Source organism: Pocillopora verrucosa, chromosome 13 (genome assembly GCF_036669915.1).
Source record: "Pocillopora verrucosa isolate sample1 chromosome 13, ASM3666991v2, whole genome shotgun sequence".
In the NCBI taxonomy this organism is placed as follows: Eukaryota; Metazoa; Cnidaria; class Anthozoa; order Scleractinia; family Pocilloporidae; genus Pocillopora; species Pocillopora verrucosa.
Window position 1 is genome coordinate 16,316,451 of NC_089324.1, and position 23,034 is coordinate 16,339,484.

General features: G+C 36.1%; 1 protein-coding gene and 1 long non-coding RNA gene across 13 annotated transcripts in view; one reads left to right on the forward strand and one right to left on the reverse strand.

Annotated features, from left to right (window-relative positions):
• LOC131794744 (kalirin) overlaps positions 1-20,944 on the reverse strand; it is a 99,690-nt gene extending 78,746 nt beyond the window's left edge. For 8 of the 12 annotated variants that reach the window (XM_059112293.2, XM_066160184.1, XM_066160185.1 and 5 more), the window contains exons 1-5: positions 9,621-9,774; positions 9,385-9,456; positions 8,871-8,985; positions 4,510-4,600; positions 2,665-2,766 (exon numbers count right to left, since the gene is read on the reverse strand). In XM_059112293.2, the coding sequence (XP_058968276.2) occupies positions 2,665-2,766; positions 4,510-4,600; positions 8,871-8,985; positions 9,385-9,456; positions 9,621-9,699 (459 nt within the window). In that variant the 5' untranslated portion in view covers positions 9,700-9,774. Of the gene's footprint in view, positions 1-2,664; positions 2,767-4,509; positions 4,601-8,870; positions 8,986-9,384; positions 9,457-9,620; positions 9,777-20,612 lie in introns of those variants that run through there. The other 4 variants (XM_066160195.1, XM_066160196.1, XM_066160190.1 and 1 more) reach the window with 4 other exon arrangements.
• LOC136277692 (uncharacterized) lies at positions 56-11,598 on the forward strand. The gene is made up of 3 exons (XR_010715972.1): positions 56-406; positions 2,076-2,263; positions 10,800-11,598. It is a non-coding gene; the product is annotated as an uncharacterized lncRNA (long non-coding RNA).
• Positions 20,945-23,034: the final 2,090 nt, after the last annotated feature.

Here is a 23,034-nt window from a genome sequence, read left to right on the forward strand (position 1 = left end):
ATAAATCAATAGTTCCACATCAAAAGGCGATCATCAAATCAAACTCCCCAAAAATGGTTTTTGACTGCCGTCTGATTCATTAAATGTGACTTCCTGCCTTTAAATCCATTTGCATAAACCGAATTTAAGTTGATTTGTCTTTGTTTTCATCATAATGGAAAACTTTACATTAAGAAAGGTCATTATCTAGTAACCTCGGGGAACCAAAATTAATGAATCATAACCAATGCCAGCTCGGCATGTGTTTTTCCACAGGAATAATAAAGTACAGCATTTACATGTATATAACCAGCAGTGAATGTGCTGTGGGTTGGAAGCAGCTACTAAAGAGGTCATTTTTTACGCAGATTCTGAAACCATTCCATTGCCACTTCACATTAGACAGGCAAATATCAAAAACAATATGGTAAGTCTAGACTAAGCCTTAAAGAAGTACTCTTGTTCTGGCCTTGAATTCAGCAGACGATAGGAAAAAATAACTATTTAAATAGAAGAAGCCATGACAGACAGATAGGAATTTCAAAGATTTCAGTGAAATATAGATACTTGACATTTGCCCTATCAAGAACACTTGATGATAAAAAATATATATTTACATACATAGATCAGAATTTAAAAAAAGGAAATTTAAATCCAAAAAAACATATGCTACATTTTACTAGAAAAATGAAGGTCACAAAATGATATGAAAACAAGATACCATCATCATGACTTAAAACAAATATATTCAACTTTCTGCAGTTACATGTTCTCAAGTGAGATCGCTGTGCAAGCTTAGTTTTCTAGTAAGATTTTGTCCTTTGAACACAACAGTTATTTCTCACACAGCAATTTTTCAGAAGAGTTTAGAGAGAGATAGACAAAAAACGTGCTTTTAAAAACTAAAATAGTATTTAGCACAAAGCAACTGAAAAACCATGGTTACAAATTTGATTTACTGGTGATGGATATGATGTACTCTATAGAAACAGCTATAGGAAACAGTAAGAAGAATTGTTATCTTAACTAATCTACAAATAAAAAAAGACTAAAATGGTTTATACACATGAATTACTGTTCATACATGTAAGTCATTATGTAATATCTGTGCATGGTGAAAAGATATACAGCATGTATAATAAAACATCACATCCACAAACATAAACAGCAAATTGAAATAGCAAACTAGCCTTCACAGGATTTAATCAAAATACTCTGCATAAAAGAAACATATATAATCTATGGAATTGTATCAACAAATTTCAATTTCAATGTGGCTTCAATCAATTCTAATTGCCCCTCAAGAGCTTTGCCCTTCTAAAACCAAAACAGAAGTTGGCCACCAAAATTGTTCTATTCACCCAATCCACAATCAAGAACAAACAATGGCAAACATACAAACAATGAAGTGTCACTTGTTCTCTTGACTTATAACTTTGCCATTTGTAACAAATATGTTGTGTACAGGAAAATAACAGAGACAAAAAAGTCATATACAAAACCATCCACGTGAATGCATTTTCACATGGAGCAAATCATACTAACCTTTAAGGTAAAAAATAGAAACCTTTAAATGTTGTACCAACCACACATCATAACTTAACATATAGGCTTTCCCACATTATCACCATGGTAGATAAATTCTTGCTGTTGAAGAGGTCTGAACTTTTCATACAGTTGCACATATTTGTTTATTTTATCGGCAGAAAATCAAAGCCTGTAACACTAAGAGGGGCAAATCTCATCTCTCAGAGACATGATAACCAAATGAATAAGGAGCTTTCAATAGAGAAGTTGTTACCACAAAAATCCAAAAATGTCATGCAATCCCTCAGAGCCGGGACTGTCCTTAAATTAAATTATCTCAGATCTTACAGAGAACCACAAAATTTCACAAGCACACAATATATAAACAATCAATAACAACACACCGTTTATGCTCTAAAACCACAGCTTTGTGAAAGGCTTTTGAAAGGAAGACTTCTGTGACAGAACATTTCAAATCAGACAGTTTGAACTCTGATGAATTGGGACAATATGTCTGACATAAAAGTTTCAAATTTCACTATGTATAGGCCATTGTTTTTCACCTGTAGGTCATCAAAGAAATCAGGACAAGCAATGAAACTTGAATTGCTAAAGGTGACAGAATTACAAGGCAGTGTGACATCAAATCACATGACCTTATAGAGCATTTTACAGAATAAAGATGTGTTATGTTAGATTTGACAGTAACAAAGCCGCCAGGATCAACTGGATAGCATACGTAATGAGAAACCAGAAGGTAAAATACTGAAGTAATGTGTTGTTTTAAGAGATAACTAATAATAATTTCACATGCCTGATGAAGTGAAACAAAACAAGATAAATTTGGTAGAGGAAAAGTATTTTTAACACATACATGACCTTTGCATTTTTACATGGATAGATAAACTATATGTAGTCTACATATCAGTTCACAAGGAACCTTCTAGAGTGGTCTTGAATGTTTTAAAAAACAAAGATGTTGGAACTTCTTTACAGAAAACAATGATACAACATGAATTCTTAACCACAGTTATCATAACTTGAGTTAATATATGGCAAGGTATCTTGTGGTAAAATTGTCAATATCAGTGTATTGAAGTTCCACCATGCTGTGTCACAGTCAGAATAATACAATTTGGTAGAATTTCAGTACTTAACCTCAAATAACAATTTTGAACTTCCAAATGACACTCTGCTTCGTTCCCAAAATCCGTCAGGTTTCAGAAGGTAAACAGTATGAATCTTAGCAATAAAACACTCCTGAAAGATGAATAAGAAAATTAAACCCCAGTTAGTGTCACTGCCATGAATACCTTTTGCAAAGGGGAAAAATACCTCAGGCGTTGGAACAGTAAAAAGCTGTGTTACATTTATCTGTCACTGTCATCCAATCTGCCATCATAAATTACAGAAAATTAATCAAAGTGGCTTAGAAAATACTGTGGTCATTTTTGACAGGTTCCTTTGAAATTCAAAGGAAATCCTGATTTTCAGTTCATTAACTTTTTACTGGCTTTTCAAGGATACAATTGTATTTGTTGATTGAGCAAATTTGGACAGACAGTAGTTGGGTCACTTTTTATCAATTTCGAATAAAAGAGTTGCAGAGTTATCATGTTGTATATTTCAATATATCAAAGAATGATTGGAAATGATCAAACAGAGAGAGATCTCTTTTTAACCTATCAAATAACACCACAATAGCTGGTTGAATTACCAACAACAATAATTAATTAACTGACTAATAACTCAAAACATACTTCATTCTCCTTTGTTGAAGGTCAGTTCATTGATTTTACTGAACATTGTTAGAGGGAAATTTCATAATTCACAAAATACAATAGCAGTGTTCTTCCTCAATTTAAGCATGACAAGTTAAAAGAAATTTTTATACCATTAGTAAGAGCAATCTTTTATTTATTGAATTTTCTAATGTTCCACATGATTTTAGGTGGTAATAAAAGATACTGCTGGCAATAACTATTGATTATTACCACCTGAATGTAATTTGTATATTTAGCTGACTTTACAAAGCTTTCTATGTACATATACATGCAGCTGCATTTATTTACATATCTTACAGTGTAAGAGATCATCTACACAACTTTTCATATTTTTTTAAGAAAGGGGCTGTAGGAAGTGCTTCCATTTCAATAAAGGAGACGAACAAATTGTATTAGTCAACATCCAGTCCAGTGAAATCATGCAGTGCTCAGTGTAATACTCAGACTTGGGAGTAATTTTATTAAATCCCTCTATCTATTGTTATGGTAATTGTATGGAACATAGACATGCCATTCTAAAGGTCGCATTGGCCACCAAAATACCAATCCTCAAGCAGGTACAGAAGATGACGACAAAAACTGAACCACAAAGTAACTTGTAAAATATCTCAGCTCAATATTTCAGAAAGGAATTAATTCAGGAACATGGCATTTTGATTATTAAAGACATTTCAATTGTTTCTAGTGAAAGCCACCATGTGGATAAAAGCATAATATGTACAGGCTGCACATGCAATGATGTAAATGAAAAACGAAATTCCACTGTTCACAGATGATATCAAAACGCTCAAATTAATACCACTATTCAGTTTTAACCTGGATTGTTAGGGCAATAAAATTAGAGAAATCATTAGAACTCCAGTTATTAACCATTCATGATAAGGAAGTGCTTGTCTGTGCGCAACATCTTTAATTCGTATTAATTTTACAGAAGATATCTTGATTTACACTTAGATGTATCATAAACTTCTTCAAAGTAGCATGCAGTTGATATTCAGCAATGTTCACTCAGAGGATAAGCTTATGCACATTATATTTCCCACATGTCACCTTAGATTACATACCTTACACCGGCAAGACACTTTGCATTATATCATTCAAATATCATATATCATTATATACGATCAAATTCAACAGGATCACTGTATGTAATGGCCAAGTGTGTCACCAGCTTTAGTGAGTAATGAGAATTTTTCATTCAATACCAAGTGAAACAAACCTGTAAAGCTTTTAGCATAGGCTTAACAGAAGGCCATGTGGATCCTCGCATGTCCAGCACAAGACTGAAACCAAGTTCCCTTTCATGATCACTGATAGAGGTAGACAAAAAAAGGTCAATTAAGATTGAAGTTTTAAACAATTTCAATCACCAATAAAAGTTATCCTTGACATAATAATTTCCTCGATGATATCAAAGGTGGAATACAGTGCTCTCATGCACAGGCACATGATTAAGTATACAATTTTTATTCTGTTAACCCCTTAGAATGACTAGCATCTAATTTCTTCCCACAATGTCACCCCTGAATCAAACATTAACCCTTGAACTCCCAAGATCTCATTAGCAATTCTCCTTACTGTCTTCCATACAGTTCTTGTAATGTTAGTTTGGAGAATTTCATATTGGATCAACTTATAATCCCCAAACTGATATTTTTCTTCATTCTCATTACTTTTCTGCTTGATATTGTATTGATATTGTAAGGAGAAATTCTGTCTTGGTCACTCATGGTAGTTAAAGGGCTAAGGTCATGAGATTATAGGAGATGATCACCAAGTAAAGAGGCTCTTGATTGTAATACAAATTCTCCTCGTCAGCACCTTAGGAAATGTATAGAGAACAGTATGGAGAATATGCATACTGATGTTGAGGTGAAAAGGGTAAAGGAAAAACATAAGTTAAATGTTCACTTGAAGCTTAATGGAAAATTTTTTTAAAAAAGGAAAAAAATTTAAATGAAGATTCTCCTAAATTATCAGCTCTCATGTTCTCACCCTTTCCCCACCTCCTCCTATCCCCTCCCCCCCCACCTTGATATGCGTCATTCTTTGACCTCAGGTCTGACCTTAAGAGATTTTAGCACACACTAATCCATCATCACCGACAGCATTTAATCTCAAGGTATGCATTTAATTGAGGATATAGTTCAAACTTCCGCAAATTTTTTATAAAAGGTGTGCAGCACTATTATTATTATTATTATTGAATCTTTATTAAGTCATAAGATAAATAATCACATATCCTATGTTACAACATTAAAAGAAGGCATATATATAAATTACAGAGAAAATCAAGATAAAAATTATAAGACTAGATTATGTTTAAAAATTAAGCGATTAACAAACGTGTTTTTGAACCTATCAGTGTTTATTTTAGGATGGTGACTTGTCTCTTTCCTCAGATTGTACTTGGTTGTACTATGACCAACGTCATTGTCAAGTATGTGAATCATTATATAAATGCATGTTTTGTCACGTTGCCAAGTTTTTTTTCCCTTCTAACTAACTAACAGTGATGCAGAGCTCCAAGCTTATCTATGTTCAAATCACTATTTGATGAAAAACTATATAACCCAATTCAGCTAGTTTGTGCATTTTGACCAGTCGCAGGACATCAGCTTGTTTGACCATTTTAACCAGTTGAATCAATTCAGCTACTTTGTGCAGTGTGTCCAGTTCAAGCTCTATCTCATTCCGACTTCAGACAACAGGTTGCCTGATGCATATTGATAACTATAGTGCTAAAAATTTGAGTATCAAAATTTTTACTTCCTCGCCAAAACTTGCTCATCTTGGCATGGTCACCAAATAGTCATAGCGCGAAATGCTGGGATGACAGAATAATTCACCTTTTAGATACACAGTTAAACTTCACCTCAAAAAGTACATCAGCTCTGCGTCTTCACAACCTTTTGAGCATGCCAATTTTTTGCACATAACAAAAGTAAGTTGGACTTGGTGCATTTCAGTAAATTTTACAAACCAGAAGGATGTCTATTACAAGTTTGCTACAGATTCTTTCCAACTGGTGAACTTCTGAATAAATTCCATAAAATTTATCTTAAAATTTTATCTTAAAATTTCAACTCTTTGACCTAAATCTTCTCTGTTGACAAAACCTATGTACAGCTGTAATCTTTTAAGTTTAGAATTTATAGAATTTCATGATCACTGTGATAATATGGAATTCTCTAATTTTGATGAATGCAAAGAATTCTAGGAAGTGGTATTTATGAATGAAAAACAATATATGAAATTTAAGAACACTTTAACAAATCTGCCAACACAATATTTGTCGAGCATGCTTCAATCAAATACTACACACAAAAGAATTTGAAAATTATGGAAAACATGTAAACAATTCTTCCTTGGACTCTTATAAAAAAGTTTTGAATTCTATCAAGGTGCTCTCAGCCACAAGAGGTGTTGTAATCCAATTACATAATGCTAATAGGTAGACACATATTTTACAGCCTGGCAAATCTCCAACGTGGAAAAGAGCCCACGCATCGAAAGATATTGTTCAACAAAAGCGTGTCTGGAATCACAATTTCTCATATAATTTTGTTAAAAAAAATGTCTAGCATCAAAACACCAAAAAAGTATCACTGACACATTAACCATTCTTCTCCAAAAGCATGATTAAAATGTGTTCAGGCAGTATGAAGAACAGACACCAATAAATCATACAAATTGCAAGAAATTTTCTATGACATTCCTCCTTACTTGTGATAAAATATAAAAACTATGAAAAGCTGTTGTACTTTACGTTACATTTTGTTTTGAAAAAACCTTGAATGAAACAACTATTCAATGTTGGTTTCAGTGATATCCCACAGATTTTTTAGCCTCTGGGTGATGTATGCAACAGTATGAGGCCTACATAGAACCAAGTTCTTTCTCAATTTACACATCAGCAAGTTACAAAGATACCCCAGAAAACATCAGACCTACACACTCTTGCAACTGAAAAAACACACTTTTAAAGCAACAAAAATAATGTTTTTGTACGATTTTGACTAAACAAATGCCTTACACTTAACAGGTGCATTTAAGAAAATTTTTCTTCATGCAAATTTTGATATTTTGTCAAAAATATTGGTTACCTACATTTACAATCAAGGAAACTTGAAGTCCTTACTACTCTTCGTGATTTACAAGCAAAATTCCTCGTCGGCCATAAAACTTACAGTTTTTCCCACACTGTTTATCAACAACACTTTCCTCTAAAAAAACCTCTTACTACAGTTGTTTGTACGAGGGAAAAAGGTTCTCCAAGAATAAATAATTAATGCAATAGATCAGACGTATGCTGAGAAAGTTCTTAGTGACAGGAGACATTAACCTTGCGGAAGATAAATTTATTTAATAAATGATTTTCTGTGATTTGACCCAATTGTGGGAAAGTTTCGGAAACGTTCTCAGACAACAACAAAATTTATTGATGATTACAATTCACAAAATACTGGCTATCATATATGGTGAAGTGAAAACAAAAGCGAATGGAGAGCTCATGCAATGAGGATAAAAACACAAAAGTCGATAGCTAGTTTGCTTTCACTAAGGTATCGAAACCATATGTTCATTCCGGACGAACACGACAAAGTTAGATTCAACTTTGAGGACAAAAATGATTGATTGCGTGAACTGGTTGAAAAAAATCTAGTTAATTATTTAATGACAGAAATTTTCAAAGAGCAAGATATATCTACTAAAACCACTTGCAGACATAAAACAAAACAAATACGGCAGAAACTATTCAATAATCGCATTTTTCCTTGAGCTCCATTGAGTTGTAAACGCTCTTAAAAACAACAAAGTCTCGCACGGTAAACAGTTACTTCGATCCTTACACAATCCACAATTTTGCTGTCATGCGATAAAATTTGTAGAGCACTTTCCACCACTGATTCTCGACGAAATTATGCAATCACTGAATCATCCTTGATTCATTAATAATCTGCACAAAGAATAAATATAAAGCCTCTGATATCTGAAATATGTACCGATGAAAAGGGTCTCTTTGCCTCGAAGTAAACTTGACAGTTCAAACAAAAAATTCTGACAACTCTACAAAGAAGGATTTATGCTATTAGCATTACTTCGCTTGTAGAAACCAGATCCTACAAGAAATAATGACAGCGTCACAGAAATTGTTCACAGTTTTTTAATAGCATGATCTTCAAGTGGATCGCTTAAATTTCAGTGTGGTCCTCTACTCGAGACAGATGCGTAGCCTAATGGTGCGCGTGACAAGTTTGTGAACACATCTTTGAACTATGATTTCCACACAATAAAAACAGCCATTAAAATAACCACTTTCCATATCGGAGTCTTCTATCTCTCATCATTATAATCGACTCGAATGCTCTTCAAACTGACACGTAAAATCAACTGACGAGTTTTCCGTCTAAAATCAACAATAATGCGATCGGCAAAAGTGGTGAAGACAACGAACACGATTCTTTGATTACATCGATTGTTTTTTTGAACATTCAGCGGCTATCTCGTCAACAACAAACCAGACAAAACAGTGAATGAAAATAAAAGTTATCAAGGTATCACTAAAAAATAACCCACCTCGGTAAACTGGCGAGGTATGTGAGAACTCGAGCCAAAGAACAAGGTTCGATTTCTGCTGCCCTAGAACGCGCCGGAAATGTTATAATAGGTCCTCCTCTTCGATCGCGACCACCTGAAAAACAAAATTTGCCATAATTTACGACAAAAAGGAGATTTTTTTTGACAGCACTTTCCTTTGAGGTAAGAGTATCAACGAATCACAAAAGCCGCATACAAATTAGTTATCAAAAACCATTAGAGATTGTGGTCGCGCACTAAATTTATTGAAATATCACCATAGTTATAAGACGCTCTCCATTGCACATTTATTTGCTTTACGCGATAAACGAAGTGATGGATTATTTCTTAGATAATTCAAACATACGAAAGGAGAATCGATTAAAACGAAGAAACGGTGAGTGTTATCCGGCATTTTACAACGTAGAACCGTTGAAATTCAGTGATGCTAAGAGGACATTTCAAACGTATTCAAAGCGAGCGAGAACTCACGTCCAATCTCATTGTTTCTTACCGTAGAAAAATGCTATTCTTTGCTGTAACAAGTCAAGAACGTCTTTAGCTCTCAATCCTTCCCATCTTCCTTCTGAGTAAATACGAACAATCCGATAAAAGAGAGGGAGAAACGTAACGGATAAAACATCAGCTTAAAAAAGTTGAATCTAAAATTTACTCTCCGCGTGAGCTACTACTCAAAACAAATATACTCTCAAAAACCCGGCGTTTCCGAAAAGTCTGGAAAACTTTTACCTGAGCCAAATATCGAGGACAGATCACTGTCCGAAGAGGCAGTGGACCAGCGTTCTGGCGTATTCATAGCCTTTTTCATAACTCGTTCTTCATTCTATTCACCTTACGATGACAGTTCTCGCTGGGAGAAGCCATTTTTCACTAACCCCGGTATTGTAGACGTGTGACGTCACGCGTAACGAACGTATGATAATTTATGCTTAATAGACATTCATGTCATTGACAGGAAAAGATTAATATTTTCAGCCTCTTGAAGAAACTTTTTGCGCAATCACTCCTGACTAAACTCAAATTTCATAGGTTTTGGATTTCACCGGAAAATAATAAACTTTTTTTTTAATTTTGCTATCCAGACCACGCAAAGTGATACGTCCGGAGAGAACCCGACCAATAATAATCGATAATAAGCAGGAGAGTTGGGAATGGACTTCTGCACATGCCTCGGAAGTCAAAAAATCTTTCCCGCGAGTGATCTCGCAATTTATATAACGCATACATCATCGCACACTTCACTTAATCACGTCCACATACTAACTAACTCACAAACAAGTTTCTTTTTGTCAGTATTTGGTCCCAACTTAAAACTTTTCGAATTGTTTACGAAATTCGCGTGCGCTTTCTTTGTTGATGAAATAAGAGATCGATATCTCGCCTCGCCGCAAAATGCTTGTATATGATTCATCTGCTTCAGCTAAAAATAACCCCAAAATATAGTCATAGGCAAGCTACTGCACAGTTTAAGTTCACCCTAATCAGTCTTGTCTCTCTTCTCCCGAAGAAAAGGCACGGTCTAGAGAGGAGATATTACCCACCAAAAATCCACACACGGATGCGACGGAAAACGAAGTTCCTTATCTAGCAATTGAAGAATACACTATAAGGACTGTAAGAGCGGACCACCGTGGTTTTAAGCTTTCAATACTTTGACCACAAGGGGCTTCAAAGAGTTCTAATACTATTGTGGTTGGCCGTGAGATCGCAGCTTATAAAGTAGAAAACGTACAATAAACGCCTTAACCTTAAAAAGCATGTAAACCTCTTTCTGGGTCAAACTTTGAACGTATTAATGCGCGCGGCATCTGAAAGAAAAGTAATATTTTCGCATTTGAGTTTTTTTTAGCGCCTTAGCAAGCTAAAAACAATTTCTTTTCAGAATCATTTGTTTATTTTCATTTCTAGAGTTTATCTACAGCCATAAGGTCTGGACGCCGACAAAAGAGACAGCAGAGAAACAACATGTCTGTCGGACTGAGTCGGGGGGTGAACTGCTGATAAACTTTGCCTCCACGCATTATACAGACAAAACAAGTTAAAGATGTTGTGCCACGCTGAGTTATTGAAATTTGACGAATCCCCTATCTGTTAACAACATAATGAAGACAAAGAATCTGATATAATTTTCAGAGTAAGTGGTTACTTTCACTGCAATTTTAACTGAAATTTGCCGTTTGTGCGTCGGAGTCTAATAAAGCCTTTTCAATGATTTTCTCCGCCAACACGTTAGGATGTGATGAAATATAAAAATAGTGATATATTTGACCTCCTACCTAACGCAAGTAACTGAATATCATTGTGTGTATGCGAGCTTTATCATTGTATCGCATAGAGTGGTTGGAATATTAGGCGCCAAAGTGATCATCAAAACTCAAGTTTCAACCGCAAACAATGCACAAACAAAGCAGCCCGTAAAATAAAATTGTGATTATTTTAGGAACTGGTAGCAGGTTAAGATCGAGAAGTGGTGAAGTCCATCGGTTTAAAGGTACGAAAATTAGATGAAAGTAGGAGACAATAAGTCCCATGCTGTGATTTCTGTTTAGACTGTTCAGCTGAATGCACGCTGTGAAAAGTCTGATCTTAGAACTAATGATTGCAGGAATTTCCAAAGAAAAGGGCGTCAGCTGACGGGATTGAACAAATGCGATGTAATTCCGTCCGAGACGGGCCTGCCCTGTAAGCTTAATAACAGGTGTGAAAAGTAGCGACTATCTTGGAAAGACGATCTCGTGAAGACATTGGGTAAAAAAGGAGTGGGGGGGGGGGGGCGGGCAGCTGAAGTAGCTTTTCCAAAGTTAAGTTTCTCTTGCTGCATACGTTTGATCAAAACAGGATTTTGGAAAGTTGCGTGTGCTGAGTGTACAAGTTTTCAAGAACCGGAACTTCGGTGTAATGGTTAGCACAATATCTCGCGTGTCGTTTTTACCGAAATACTTCTGGATCTAAACGAATATTTCTGCGCAACGTCCTTAAACACACTTGCACGATAACTCTGTTGCCCTTGATGAGGAAAAGTGATCAGTGAGAACAGAAACCTCACCTAGACCACTAGTCTTCTCAGATGGCCTTGGATCAGTAGCGCGGCAGCCCTGTACCTTCCCTTCTACTCTCTTTGGAAGGAGAAACATTTGTAAAAGAAACAGAAAATTTTACTCGTGATGTCATGTCGAAGAGTTTTGTGACTAGAACACATAAAGGGGTGGATACCATTTGCGTGCAGCAGTGCAATCAGTAGACCCTGACATGTTTTGAGATGATTGCGCGCAATCGTTATAATTCAGATATTGTAAAGTTAGAGGGAAATAAAAAAAAGTACGTAGAGGCATTTAAAATATCGCTGTTATGTATGATTCAGGGTGCGACTGGTTTCGGTCAGAGCTCGTATAGTGGTAAACTTGCGCCGAAACGATCGACCAATCAGAATTCTAATTCCATTAAGTATTACACCATTCGAGTCAAGCGCGGGAAAATGGCTGAGTCATCGTTTTTGATCCAGTTCGTTTTTAATGTCATGAACTGAATATAAAATGTAATTTAACTGAGTATACGAACTAGTTTTGAAGTGATTTGAACTTTCCCTGATAAAATAATAAACAAATCAATTTTTACGCATCATTTGAAGAAAACCATTTAAAGAGAAGCTTAAAGCCCTTAAGGCGTCAGTAAGTGTTTTTCAAATGGTTTCCATCATCAAAAAAAGTCACGCAATGGTATACTATGCTTGGGTTACCTTATATATTCATGAATTAAACTGGAATAATTACATCATCATTATAAATTAGAGAATCAAATTATTAATTCGGTGACTTAGCAAAGCCCACGTTAGAATCAATTTTATTAAAACTTTGCACTATAAGTTCAAATCTGAGTTTGCCTTTCTGTTTATTACACTTTTCAAGTTACTGTGAATTTCTTCAAACGTTCCATTTTCTTTTTCATTCTAAACGAACAAAAAACGGGGTGCAGTTTCCGCCGTAAATAAATGTTTCGCCAAAAATACCAAATTTGGTGTCGTAATCTTTCTAAAAAAATTTAAGTATAAAATGATAATCTATTTTCGCTTCCTTGCGGTTAAATGTAAAAGGACCTGTGGGATTAGTTCTCTTTACGGTCTCTGAAAACAGACGAATATTTTGAAAAAAAAAAACCCATATCAGTTTGAAATTATGGGTCTAACTTAAATTGGTAAATTGGTTATTCTCAAGAATGATCTTGAATTACAACAAAAAGAATGAAGAGAATTTAGTGAGACTCTCTTGCCAGGAGCCAAAAAGTGATCTGAGTAATTTACGTGATTGTGGTTTTTTATGTACTGGCAAGCTACATATTTTAAATACTGCAGGCGAGAGACCGGTCTGAAACCTTAAACCACATTGCACGGAAATTAATTGCTTTTTATATTCTTATTCGCGCAGAGCGGTTGGAACACATGAAAAAAGATGAAAAGCAGAGAGAACAAAAGAAAAAATGCGTTTCTCGGATAATGGATAATTTCTCTTTAAAAAATGAAAATATGTAACCGTGGAAGGAAGGAACCATGTCTGCAGCGATATTTCCGCATCACTGTTTCGACGAAAATAGATATCAGTGTTAAATTTAATCCACTCAGAAAAAAATTCTTTGAGACATGACCTTGTCAGCACTATGAGTGTTTCGAGAAAGAAGATAAACTTGAGGCACCAGCACAGAACAAAGAAAAATACGATCGACTCTCCAACCAAGATTCAAACATTTTTCAATTACAATTTCGCTGCCGGTCGGTTTCTATCCAATGAACCTCTCAGAACTTGTTAATCAGCACATGTGACAAGCGACCCACATAAAACCAAGATCAGATAGGTCGGCTTTCAAACTTTTCCACGAGTCCGTCTATCTTTTGTTTTAGTAGTGTGGGCGTTTGCTGTACGTGAGAGAACTTTGGTTGAGGTCAGATGACAGGATTCACGTCCATTTGAGTCTCAAGAGACATTGTTTGACATTAAATATAAGCTGTCAGCTCTTCATTGTGCGCAAAGAAGCTGCAAGATGTCAGAAGATGTTCGATGTTTTTGGCTGTGTAAAGAATCATTACCTTTTTACCAGTTTATTTCAGAGAAATCGCTTGAAAAATCATTGGGAAACTTGGTGTTGTGCATACTCACAGAAGGAAACCAATTCAGCAACAATTCCCACTTCGACCTTCTCTATCTTCTATACACAATAAACAATAGATTACAAACAACTGAAATGTTAATGACACTCAGTTCATCTTCTTTCTTCATATGTTTTTTGCCGTTTTGATATAACACAAATAAATCAAACTGTTTTTTGTGAAAAACTCTGTAAGTTCTTCGTAAAGGTGATAGTTTGTGGGACAAGATTTCTACACAGCCCATTGTACATTAAGTATACAGTTCTTGGAGAAAGAAAACAATAACGAAACCACTAGACCGCTTTGCGACTACCGCTTTGTTTTAAAGTTGTATGGGGCTATATGGAAATCTTTCCGTTGGCGGGGTTTATATACACCAACGCGAAGTTGAGGTCAGTTCCGAGTAAAGATACAAACATATACCACATCTGTTTTCCAAAGCATAAAATATCCAACACGTAGGTTAAGGAAACTTCTCTGATCGCACATGCCCGTGTTTTGCGTGGGTTTTATTGGCGGATAATCCACTTTTCAAGGGTTTACAATTACAACAAGACTCTCGAGCTTCCGGAATAGACCGCTGTTTAAACAACGTGGGCGGAATTTGAATGTCAAATAATCCGCCAAATGTTTTTCAAGTATCGGAATTATGATTTGTCAAAACGGATGGTGCTTAAAATGCTTATGCTTCGTCAAGTTCCGAGATCTCCAAATTCAGCGCAGTTCTGGGTATAGAGCCCCTTCCGTACTAATGTTTGTTTTACCCCGTTCCTGGCTGGATCTTCTTCTTAGCTCAACGTTCTACAATCTCTGTTACTTTTGATAATAATATTGTAATAATAATAGGAAAATAAAATTGCGTCAGTGTGGTTGGGGCGCGCAGAGAAACGACACGCGCGTCTCCTCGCGTGTCCTGTCTCCTGACAGTACGACCTCGGTTGACACTCAATGATAACAGGTTCATGACCCGCTGCAAGTGTTAATCGCATCTGGTTGATTCACATTTTATACTTTAGCACCTCTCACACGTACACACTCGAATACAAAAGCGTTCTTTTTTCATACTCTGAGATGTCACGTTAGGGCGTGGCGTGACATCTGAAAGAACGATAGCAAAACCCTTGACTCCAGAAAAAACACGCACCATGAATGACGAGAATCGACGGTCTTATGGACACTGTTCACAAATTTACGTTATCAGAGGTTTACTTTCTGATTATTTTTGGCAAATCTATTTCCTTTTTTTTTTCTTGTCAGGAACATTTCATTTCCGAGATGCCCAAAGCCTCAGTTTTAAAACGAGGCCAAATACGAGGATGAAATTGAAGATGATGATTTTTCTTTATCGTGCAGACAAAACTTTCAAGAACATTTTACATAGAATAAGAAAGATTGTAAGTTTTGAGCTCGGTAAAGAAATAGAGAAATAATTTTTTCGTCTTATCACGAGCGTGGGACGAAGAAAAAAGTCTGAGTTCCCATAAGGAATCGACCCTCAGACCTTTTTAAACATGGCCTCATTTGCCGCTTACACTCGGCTAGGGCTCATTGTGGATATTCATCCATGGTTACCCACAATGCCGTAAGGTCTAATCGTTCACGGTTCATGCTTTGAAGGTGTTAAAGTTTTTGCAATCAAGTATTCAGAGAGAAAATCTGATCAGTCCAATTGCTTCCTCTTAAATGAATTCAGACACATAAAAAAGTTTGGAATGCATTTTAAGTAAGCGTTTAGGATATACGTGATCTGGAGCCTTGAGCAACTAATTTTACCTCCCGCAAACTCTTTGAAGATGGATACAACAAATCCTCCTAGAATTTAAATTCAATTGATAATAAGACAATCTTGGCACATAACCTTGTAAATTAAAGGATTACAATACAAGTTCTATATCAGGAAACCCAAATGGGGATCATCCGGCCTAATTACAAGAATGATTGTAAAAGATTAATAAGTGAAAAGACACAATTAATTCTACATTACATATGTAGAAACTATCAAAAACAAGATGTCAATTGCTACAGGAAACTCTGCAAGAGGGTTAATTTCTACTAAGAAACCTTCCTAGGGGGGATTCCTCACGCTGTGTTTAAAAGCTGTTATGTTGGAAAAACTCCGCATTTCGGCTGGCTAGAAGATCCACGCTAAAAGCCCTCCTTGTGCAAACGATTTTTTTGTGCCAAGGCTGTGCACCACTTTGGGAAGTTAATGTTGTTGGCAATACTTGTATCATAATTTTGGGTTTCAGATCTCGTTTGAAACATCGTAACTAGCTAACATGGTGTCTGACTGTTCCTGCATTTCAACATCTAGACGGATTAATTTGCTCTTAAAGTGTTTAGAATGTTTTACTCTGTTTACCAAGTTCCATAAAGACTCTCTAATCTGTTACGCAAGCCAATATAAACACTAAGAAAGACTAGTAAGTAAGTAAGTAAGTAAGTAAGTAAGTAAGTTTATTAAATCTCCACCCAGTGGCTCTTCCGATTTAATTTACAACGTGAAAGAGCGTATAAACAATTCAAACGGATCGTCAAAAACATGATAGAATAAGCCTTAAAACGGATGGCTCAAATTTTTAGCTAATTTACTGAATAAAAACATTTTCTTCTGTCTGGAGGCCAAAATCATGCTGAGTCTATGCTCCAGCTTCCATCAGGAAAAAGTACAAAAAAATCTACTGAACATAGCACTACGTGTTGAAGAAATCTTGTTATTCACAGTATGTTGAGGAAAACTGATAAAAAAAAAAACTCGGCGAGAGACAAAAGGATGACGCACAGACGTAGTAAATAGCTTTTACATAGAATCCTCAACTCTGACAGCTAGTTAATAATCGAAATTCTACTCGACTCATGGGCACAGACAATGCATAAGTTTTGTAGACTTTTTGTAGACCCTGTGTGGAATTCTAATTTGTGAAGAGGAGCAAAAACGTCTAATTTGGGCTCCCTTTTCCGTTTCAAACTCAATCCCCACAGACGTGGTTTGTAGAGAAATCTGAGGTCATGTTTACACTTATATGTATATGATCATAACAGCTTATTTATTTATTTATTTTCTTTTACGTTTTTGTGCGTTTTAGCCTCTAGACCACGTCAACAAGTGAAGGATCTCTTTAACGAAAATTTTCGAAATCTGTCTGACACCAAAATTCTAATAACGATAGGATGGCATGTTACCACACACTTTGAAGTGTTTAAAATTTACCAGTCGTGAAAAACTTTTTAGCTTATTTAGGCTCCAGAGTGCATGAAAAAATTCTGTATTTTTCTGGATCAGGGTTAAATTATCTGGCATTATTACGTTTATCACTGTTTAGTTGTATATAGTAACATTTGTGAATGTTAAAAAACATACGAGGAAGTTGCGATTTCATTGTCAGATGCTGCATCGACTGAGCTTCATATGCACATAACCCTTTAGAGACCTATCAAAGCTATGCGCTAGTCTTAAAATTGACAAGCTTTGGAATTGATGATAAGTGCGTGCTAAACATACTTTTGAAGGTTGCTAATCCGCGTAGGTTTTTAACCCAAATACCGTGTTACTGCAGAGCTCGATTCGTCTTTCGTAAGGTCTTTATAAGAAGGAAAAAGACACTTGAATTAAAACAAAATAAACAAGATAGCAATGGAATTTTCTGTAGTGAATTATCGTTGTAGCGTTTTGATCTTTACCAAATCTTGTTGTCAAGACCATAATCGGATAATTTTAAATAACTCAAAATCCTCAAGAGATGGTTGCACGTAGTTCATTAAAATTTACCTGACTTCTCCCACGTTTTTCCGAATTAAACTTCCATCCTATTATCTTTATCACAAACTATCTTGCCAGAAGCTTCAAAAAGGCGACTGTGATATTTCAAGTTTGTATGCCGAGGACAACATTTTGAAGTCGTAACAAAGTTGCGGATAACTTTTTGATTTACTGAACAACTAATGAATTTAAAATTCGCCTCATTTTTATAGCGAAGAATGCAGACTGCATTTAAGAAGGAAGATTCCGAGATCTGATTATCAACTCTCCCCTTTAGCTGCCACACATTTCCTTGTAGATTAGATACGAGAACTTGGTGTTAGATCAAGATGACAACTTCTACCTGATAAGTTGGTTATTCTCAATACCAGTTTGCAGGACAATGTGTGTAAATCATAGCGAGAAGTTACGTGTTAATCACCTCTGAGAGTCAAAGGGTTCGGAAGCTACGTGAGAAATGTGTACACGAAGCGACCCCTTAGAGTGGATTAAGATAACGTTAGATTTTAAGTCAATTTTTATAAGCCAGAAGCTAACTATAAAACGCTATCTTAAAATAGGTTTACATAGATTCACGTCGCAATGTTTTTGATCGTTAAGTAAAAGTACGTTTGTTTAAATATATTATCGATGTTATTGATAGATTTCAGTGACTTAGCTGCTGCTTTTATCTTCATTTTCAATTAATTAAAATCAACTGATTAAACGGTCAAATTATTGATTAAATACTTATGTTTTTATCAGTGAAATAACCTTCCCTCCAAAAAGCCAATTTTCCATTAAACCTTCAGTTGAATTAAATTATGTAAGCCCCATGTGATTTAATGCTCTGTAAGGCAATATTTTTGCAAGGGAAAACTGAATTTCAGAACGAGTTCATTAGTAAATTTTTAAGATTAAACAAAATCATCCTCTCTATTTACCTTTGTGTTATATCTGACAATTATCTCATCACCCTCATCCTCATCATTACGATTATGATGGTCAGGTGACCCTTAACTGTTAACTTCTGAGCCTTACTTAAACTCCACGCCACTGAAGGAGACCGGCACGGCCTAACGGTATCAAATGAAGTCCCTCGCCGAGTCTAGTGCCCAAGCCTCCCACAACCGATCTCAAAAGAGGGATCTTGAGCATAAGATGATGGAAGACTCTCTACTCGCGGTCGAAAAAGTACACCTTTCTTAGCTATGATTGTTGGTAACCTAAATACGTTTTTTAAAACGACTTTCCAATGTTTCCGAGCTATAATATCTTTTGTTTATTTCTCAAATTTTAAGCTACCACCCCCCCCTAAAGAGCTTTTCTTTTGAAAGTTACAGTTTCATAGGCGCTCGTCTTTCATCCAATTTGAGTGGATTTCTCTTTGGTGTTTTAACCCTCCTGAGTGACCAGAAAGGCCTTTCTCCCAAAAAGTATGTTTTCTACTAAAAGAGTCGTGACGATTAAACCCCGAATTCTCTGAACTTGAATGGTAAGAAATGTATGAGAGAATTGTTTGGAGAATTGATATTTCAATATTAAGAGTGCAAAGGTTAATCCATATGAACGAAGTGTTCTCTTCAATTTTCCAACCAGGGAATACCCAATCATTTTACCGCAAATATTTTCATTAAAAACCCACAAAAATAGTAATAAAATTAATCCAGCTTCTCCCGGAAAGACTACCAGACGCCTATTGTTTCTGCCCATGTAAATCACCCCAAAAGTGATTTACAATTGGCACGTATTTTTCCTTATCTCTGGCTCTACACGTGGTCTCCTTAGGAGATGTTTATGAAAAAAAAGACAGCATAATGAATTATGGTTGTTTTGAAGACAACGAACTGCGCGGGATTTTTTCAACGGCTTGATATTAAATTTCGCCAGCCCTCTTTTTTCTTAGTTCTTTTCATTTATTTAGGAGAATCTTCTGAAAGCTAATTTTTTTATCTTTGTCATTTGGGAATTTTCCTCATCTAGCAAAAGCCTGAAGGTTTTATGACCAGCGCACAGCAGCAAAGCTGCTTTGTTAAGCATGTAGGAGAAGTATTAGATTAAAGCGCGTTGATACATCACATAAATCGTAATCCAACAATTGACGGATTCTGCTGTTAAGAAAGAAATACAGGAAAGAGGATATATAAAGCATCAGTGACTGTTTTCCACCTGTTTCTATTGAAATGATTTTTTTTAAAAACTCTTCGTTTTGTCTGTGATTTGCAAACTCGCTGATATACAATACCAAATTAAATCCATCTGCCAGTTGGAATATCGTTGTATTGATCTATCTTCCATTAATCGCATAAACTACTTTGTGAGGATAAAAATATATAAAGCGAAAAGAATCATCCGATTTGCCCTCAAGTCATTTTGACCTGTAGTCAGCCATTGTATAGAAAGTCACACGCCTTATTTCAACTATGAAATTATAGCCAAAGTCACGCATGTTGATGTTTTTAAATTCTTGACTTAACCGTGCCACAAAAAGCCTACCAAAATTTCCCTCATACTCTTGTTTCTTAAACCGTCTGAAATGAAACATTATAATCGAACTTTTGATGGAATAAATTGTTCGTATCCGGTGATATGACAAAACTTTTTCGCGCAAAGCGAAAGGAAAATGTGATTTTATAGCAAAATATCTCTTTCCAACATTAAACCTGGAGAATTTGTCGCGCTTATGAAATTTGTATCTTTGTACACAAATCGTCTTGATTGAAAATAGCGGTGATTGCGTTTGTAAAACGTTCTCAATTGTGAGCGATACATTCATGTTGTATGAACATAAATACTTCATTATTTTTAACCTGTCTAAGTTTATGAATAAATTGTCACGGCTTACCGCACAAACTTCTTGTAGGGCGCAATTTCCTGCTTGCAAGACTCGACTGCGGTGGACTTTAAGTCTCCGAGGTTTCTTTCTATCTTACTTTGCGTCGCAAAGTAGTTTTCTTTCACACTGCGGCAAATATTTCCTAAGTTACAGGAAACTGTTTTCAAACAAAAGAACAGTGCACTTAGGGCGTCTTTGTTTGCAATGACACATTTCGTCGCGAGATTGAACTCAAAATCGAAGTAATTGTTTTGATGCAGCGAAGCGACCAAAATAAACTTTAGGACCAGCCGCGACTTGTCGTTCCTTTCCTGAACCCCTTGCCTGTCATTGATTTGATTAAGAGCATGGCTTTACGATAGCTCCAGGAGAAACCCTAGAAGGGATTTAAACGATAAATATGCAAAATTTGCGAAGGATTCTAAAGTTTAATTAGGTTGAGCTTCGACATCCGGATGAAATCTGGGACTAACTGATGTCTCTTGCGAAGAAAGCATAATTCTTGATAAAATCTAGATTGTTCCTTTTTATACAAACACGAAATGGCGACCAGATGTTTTGGTTACTGTGGTTTTTTCGCAACTGATTAAAACTCATTAGAAGTGCGGACCCGAAAAAAAATTATTTCGAAGTATTACAAGAATCCGCAAACCGGGGCCGTGTCAGGAAACCGTGACGTCACTAGTGACCGCGAGGGACTTGGCCATTGTTTAAAACGGATGTGATGTCTCCGTGGTTTGGTTCAAAATTTTAATTCCCTCATAAAAAAATATCATTTTAAATGTCAAAAGAAAATAAATTCTCCTTTTAATTTACCTTTGCGGCGGAAATAATCTAACACACCCTTTGTGTCCACATTGGCTTAAATTATCGATTGATTTTTCTCTTAATGGGGTTTAGCCTGGGTATAATTGAATTGTCTGCGACTAGGACGACAGAGACAAAAAAAATCGCGATTCCAGTCATTGACACGACACCAAAAATGCATTTTCCATAGTTTGTAACGTTCTCCCCACCTGTCACCTAAACAGCCCTCTGATCTTGTGTAGATAATATGAATATTGATAACTGGTAGATGTTTAAATTGGGCGGTGCGTGAGAGCTGAATCTTTGTTTACAAAGGAGTCCAGCGTAACCAAATATATTGTACAAACAAGATCATGGTATTACTTTATTGGCAAAGTGTTTTCAATAGAAAGCCTGCGTTTCTTTTCTCAGCACGTAAATATGTAATTCCAATTTTTTTAATTTAGCCCTCCTTCTTATTCCGATGAGATAAAAACAATAAAACAACCTTTCAACAAACAGAAGGATTTATTTACGAAGAAAAATAACCACTTTTAATGCTTTCTTCTAATTCGTCTTAAACTAAAGAAGATAAACCTATCAGTTAAACCGCATCCCCTCTCTCAAGAAATACTTCCGAATCATTGCGCTTTGTTCTAGGTGTACTTTTTCCTTTATTTTCAAATCCGTAAGGCTCATTTGAACCTTTGTGGAAATTGCGCAAAAACCTCTATGAATGAAATAATAATTTTTTTTATCATCATCATGATTGTAATTATTATTATAATTTTTATCATTATTATTGTCTACCATGTAAAACTTATGGATGCGTAGAAAATTAGCAAAGAGCAAACTTATTCGTTTGCGCGTAATTCACTCTTCGCGCTCGCTTGCGCTCACCTCGTGCTTTCTTTGCGCTCGCCTCGCGTTTGCGCGCGCGAATTTGAAGAACGCGAACAAAAATTAAGCCTTCTTTGCAAACGAGATATGAACAAAACTCATGGCGATAACCCGCTCTCATTGTCCCAGTGAGGGAATTTAAACTTTGAAGTTATCGCTCTAGGGTTACCTTATCATACGAATTAGGACCAGGAGCCCATTAATGGGCTCCTGTCAGGACCTAATGATGTAAAGATGATTACCAACAAAATCCTTTTAATGCAGATCTATTTCCTCTCTTAAGCAATACTGGTGCCATTTGGAAACGAAACAATTAAAAAAAACCTCGGTGTTATTCACGCAGCTTGCCATACATCATTTCCGAGTTCCAATGGCCCAGGTCCATGCTTCTCCCTCCCTGACCGCCCTAGTCATTAGTTGTAGTGGAAAGGGATCAATGTCAGTCTCTGTGCAACTACACACCCACCCCTCCCCTAACCCAACATCAGGCAACTGATAACAAGTTAGGGTTAACGTTGGGTCAGGGGAGGGGTAGGTACGCAATTGCTCAGGTAATGATATCGATCCTTCTCTAAATCTGAAGCGGTGGGGGGTGGGGTTGGGGAGCATGAGAAGGAGCGAATGCTTAGCCACACAGGACACAGGCTGTGAAGTAATCAGAAGAATACACTCGACGGAAACTGATGAACAACTGGGTGGAATAGGGATTGAATCTTTGACGAGCTAGCGTGTAATTCGGGAGGGG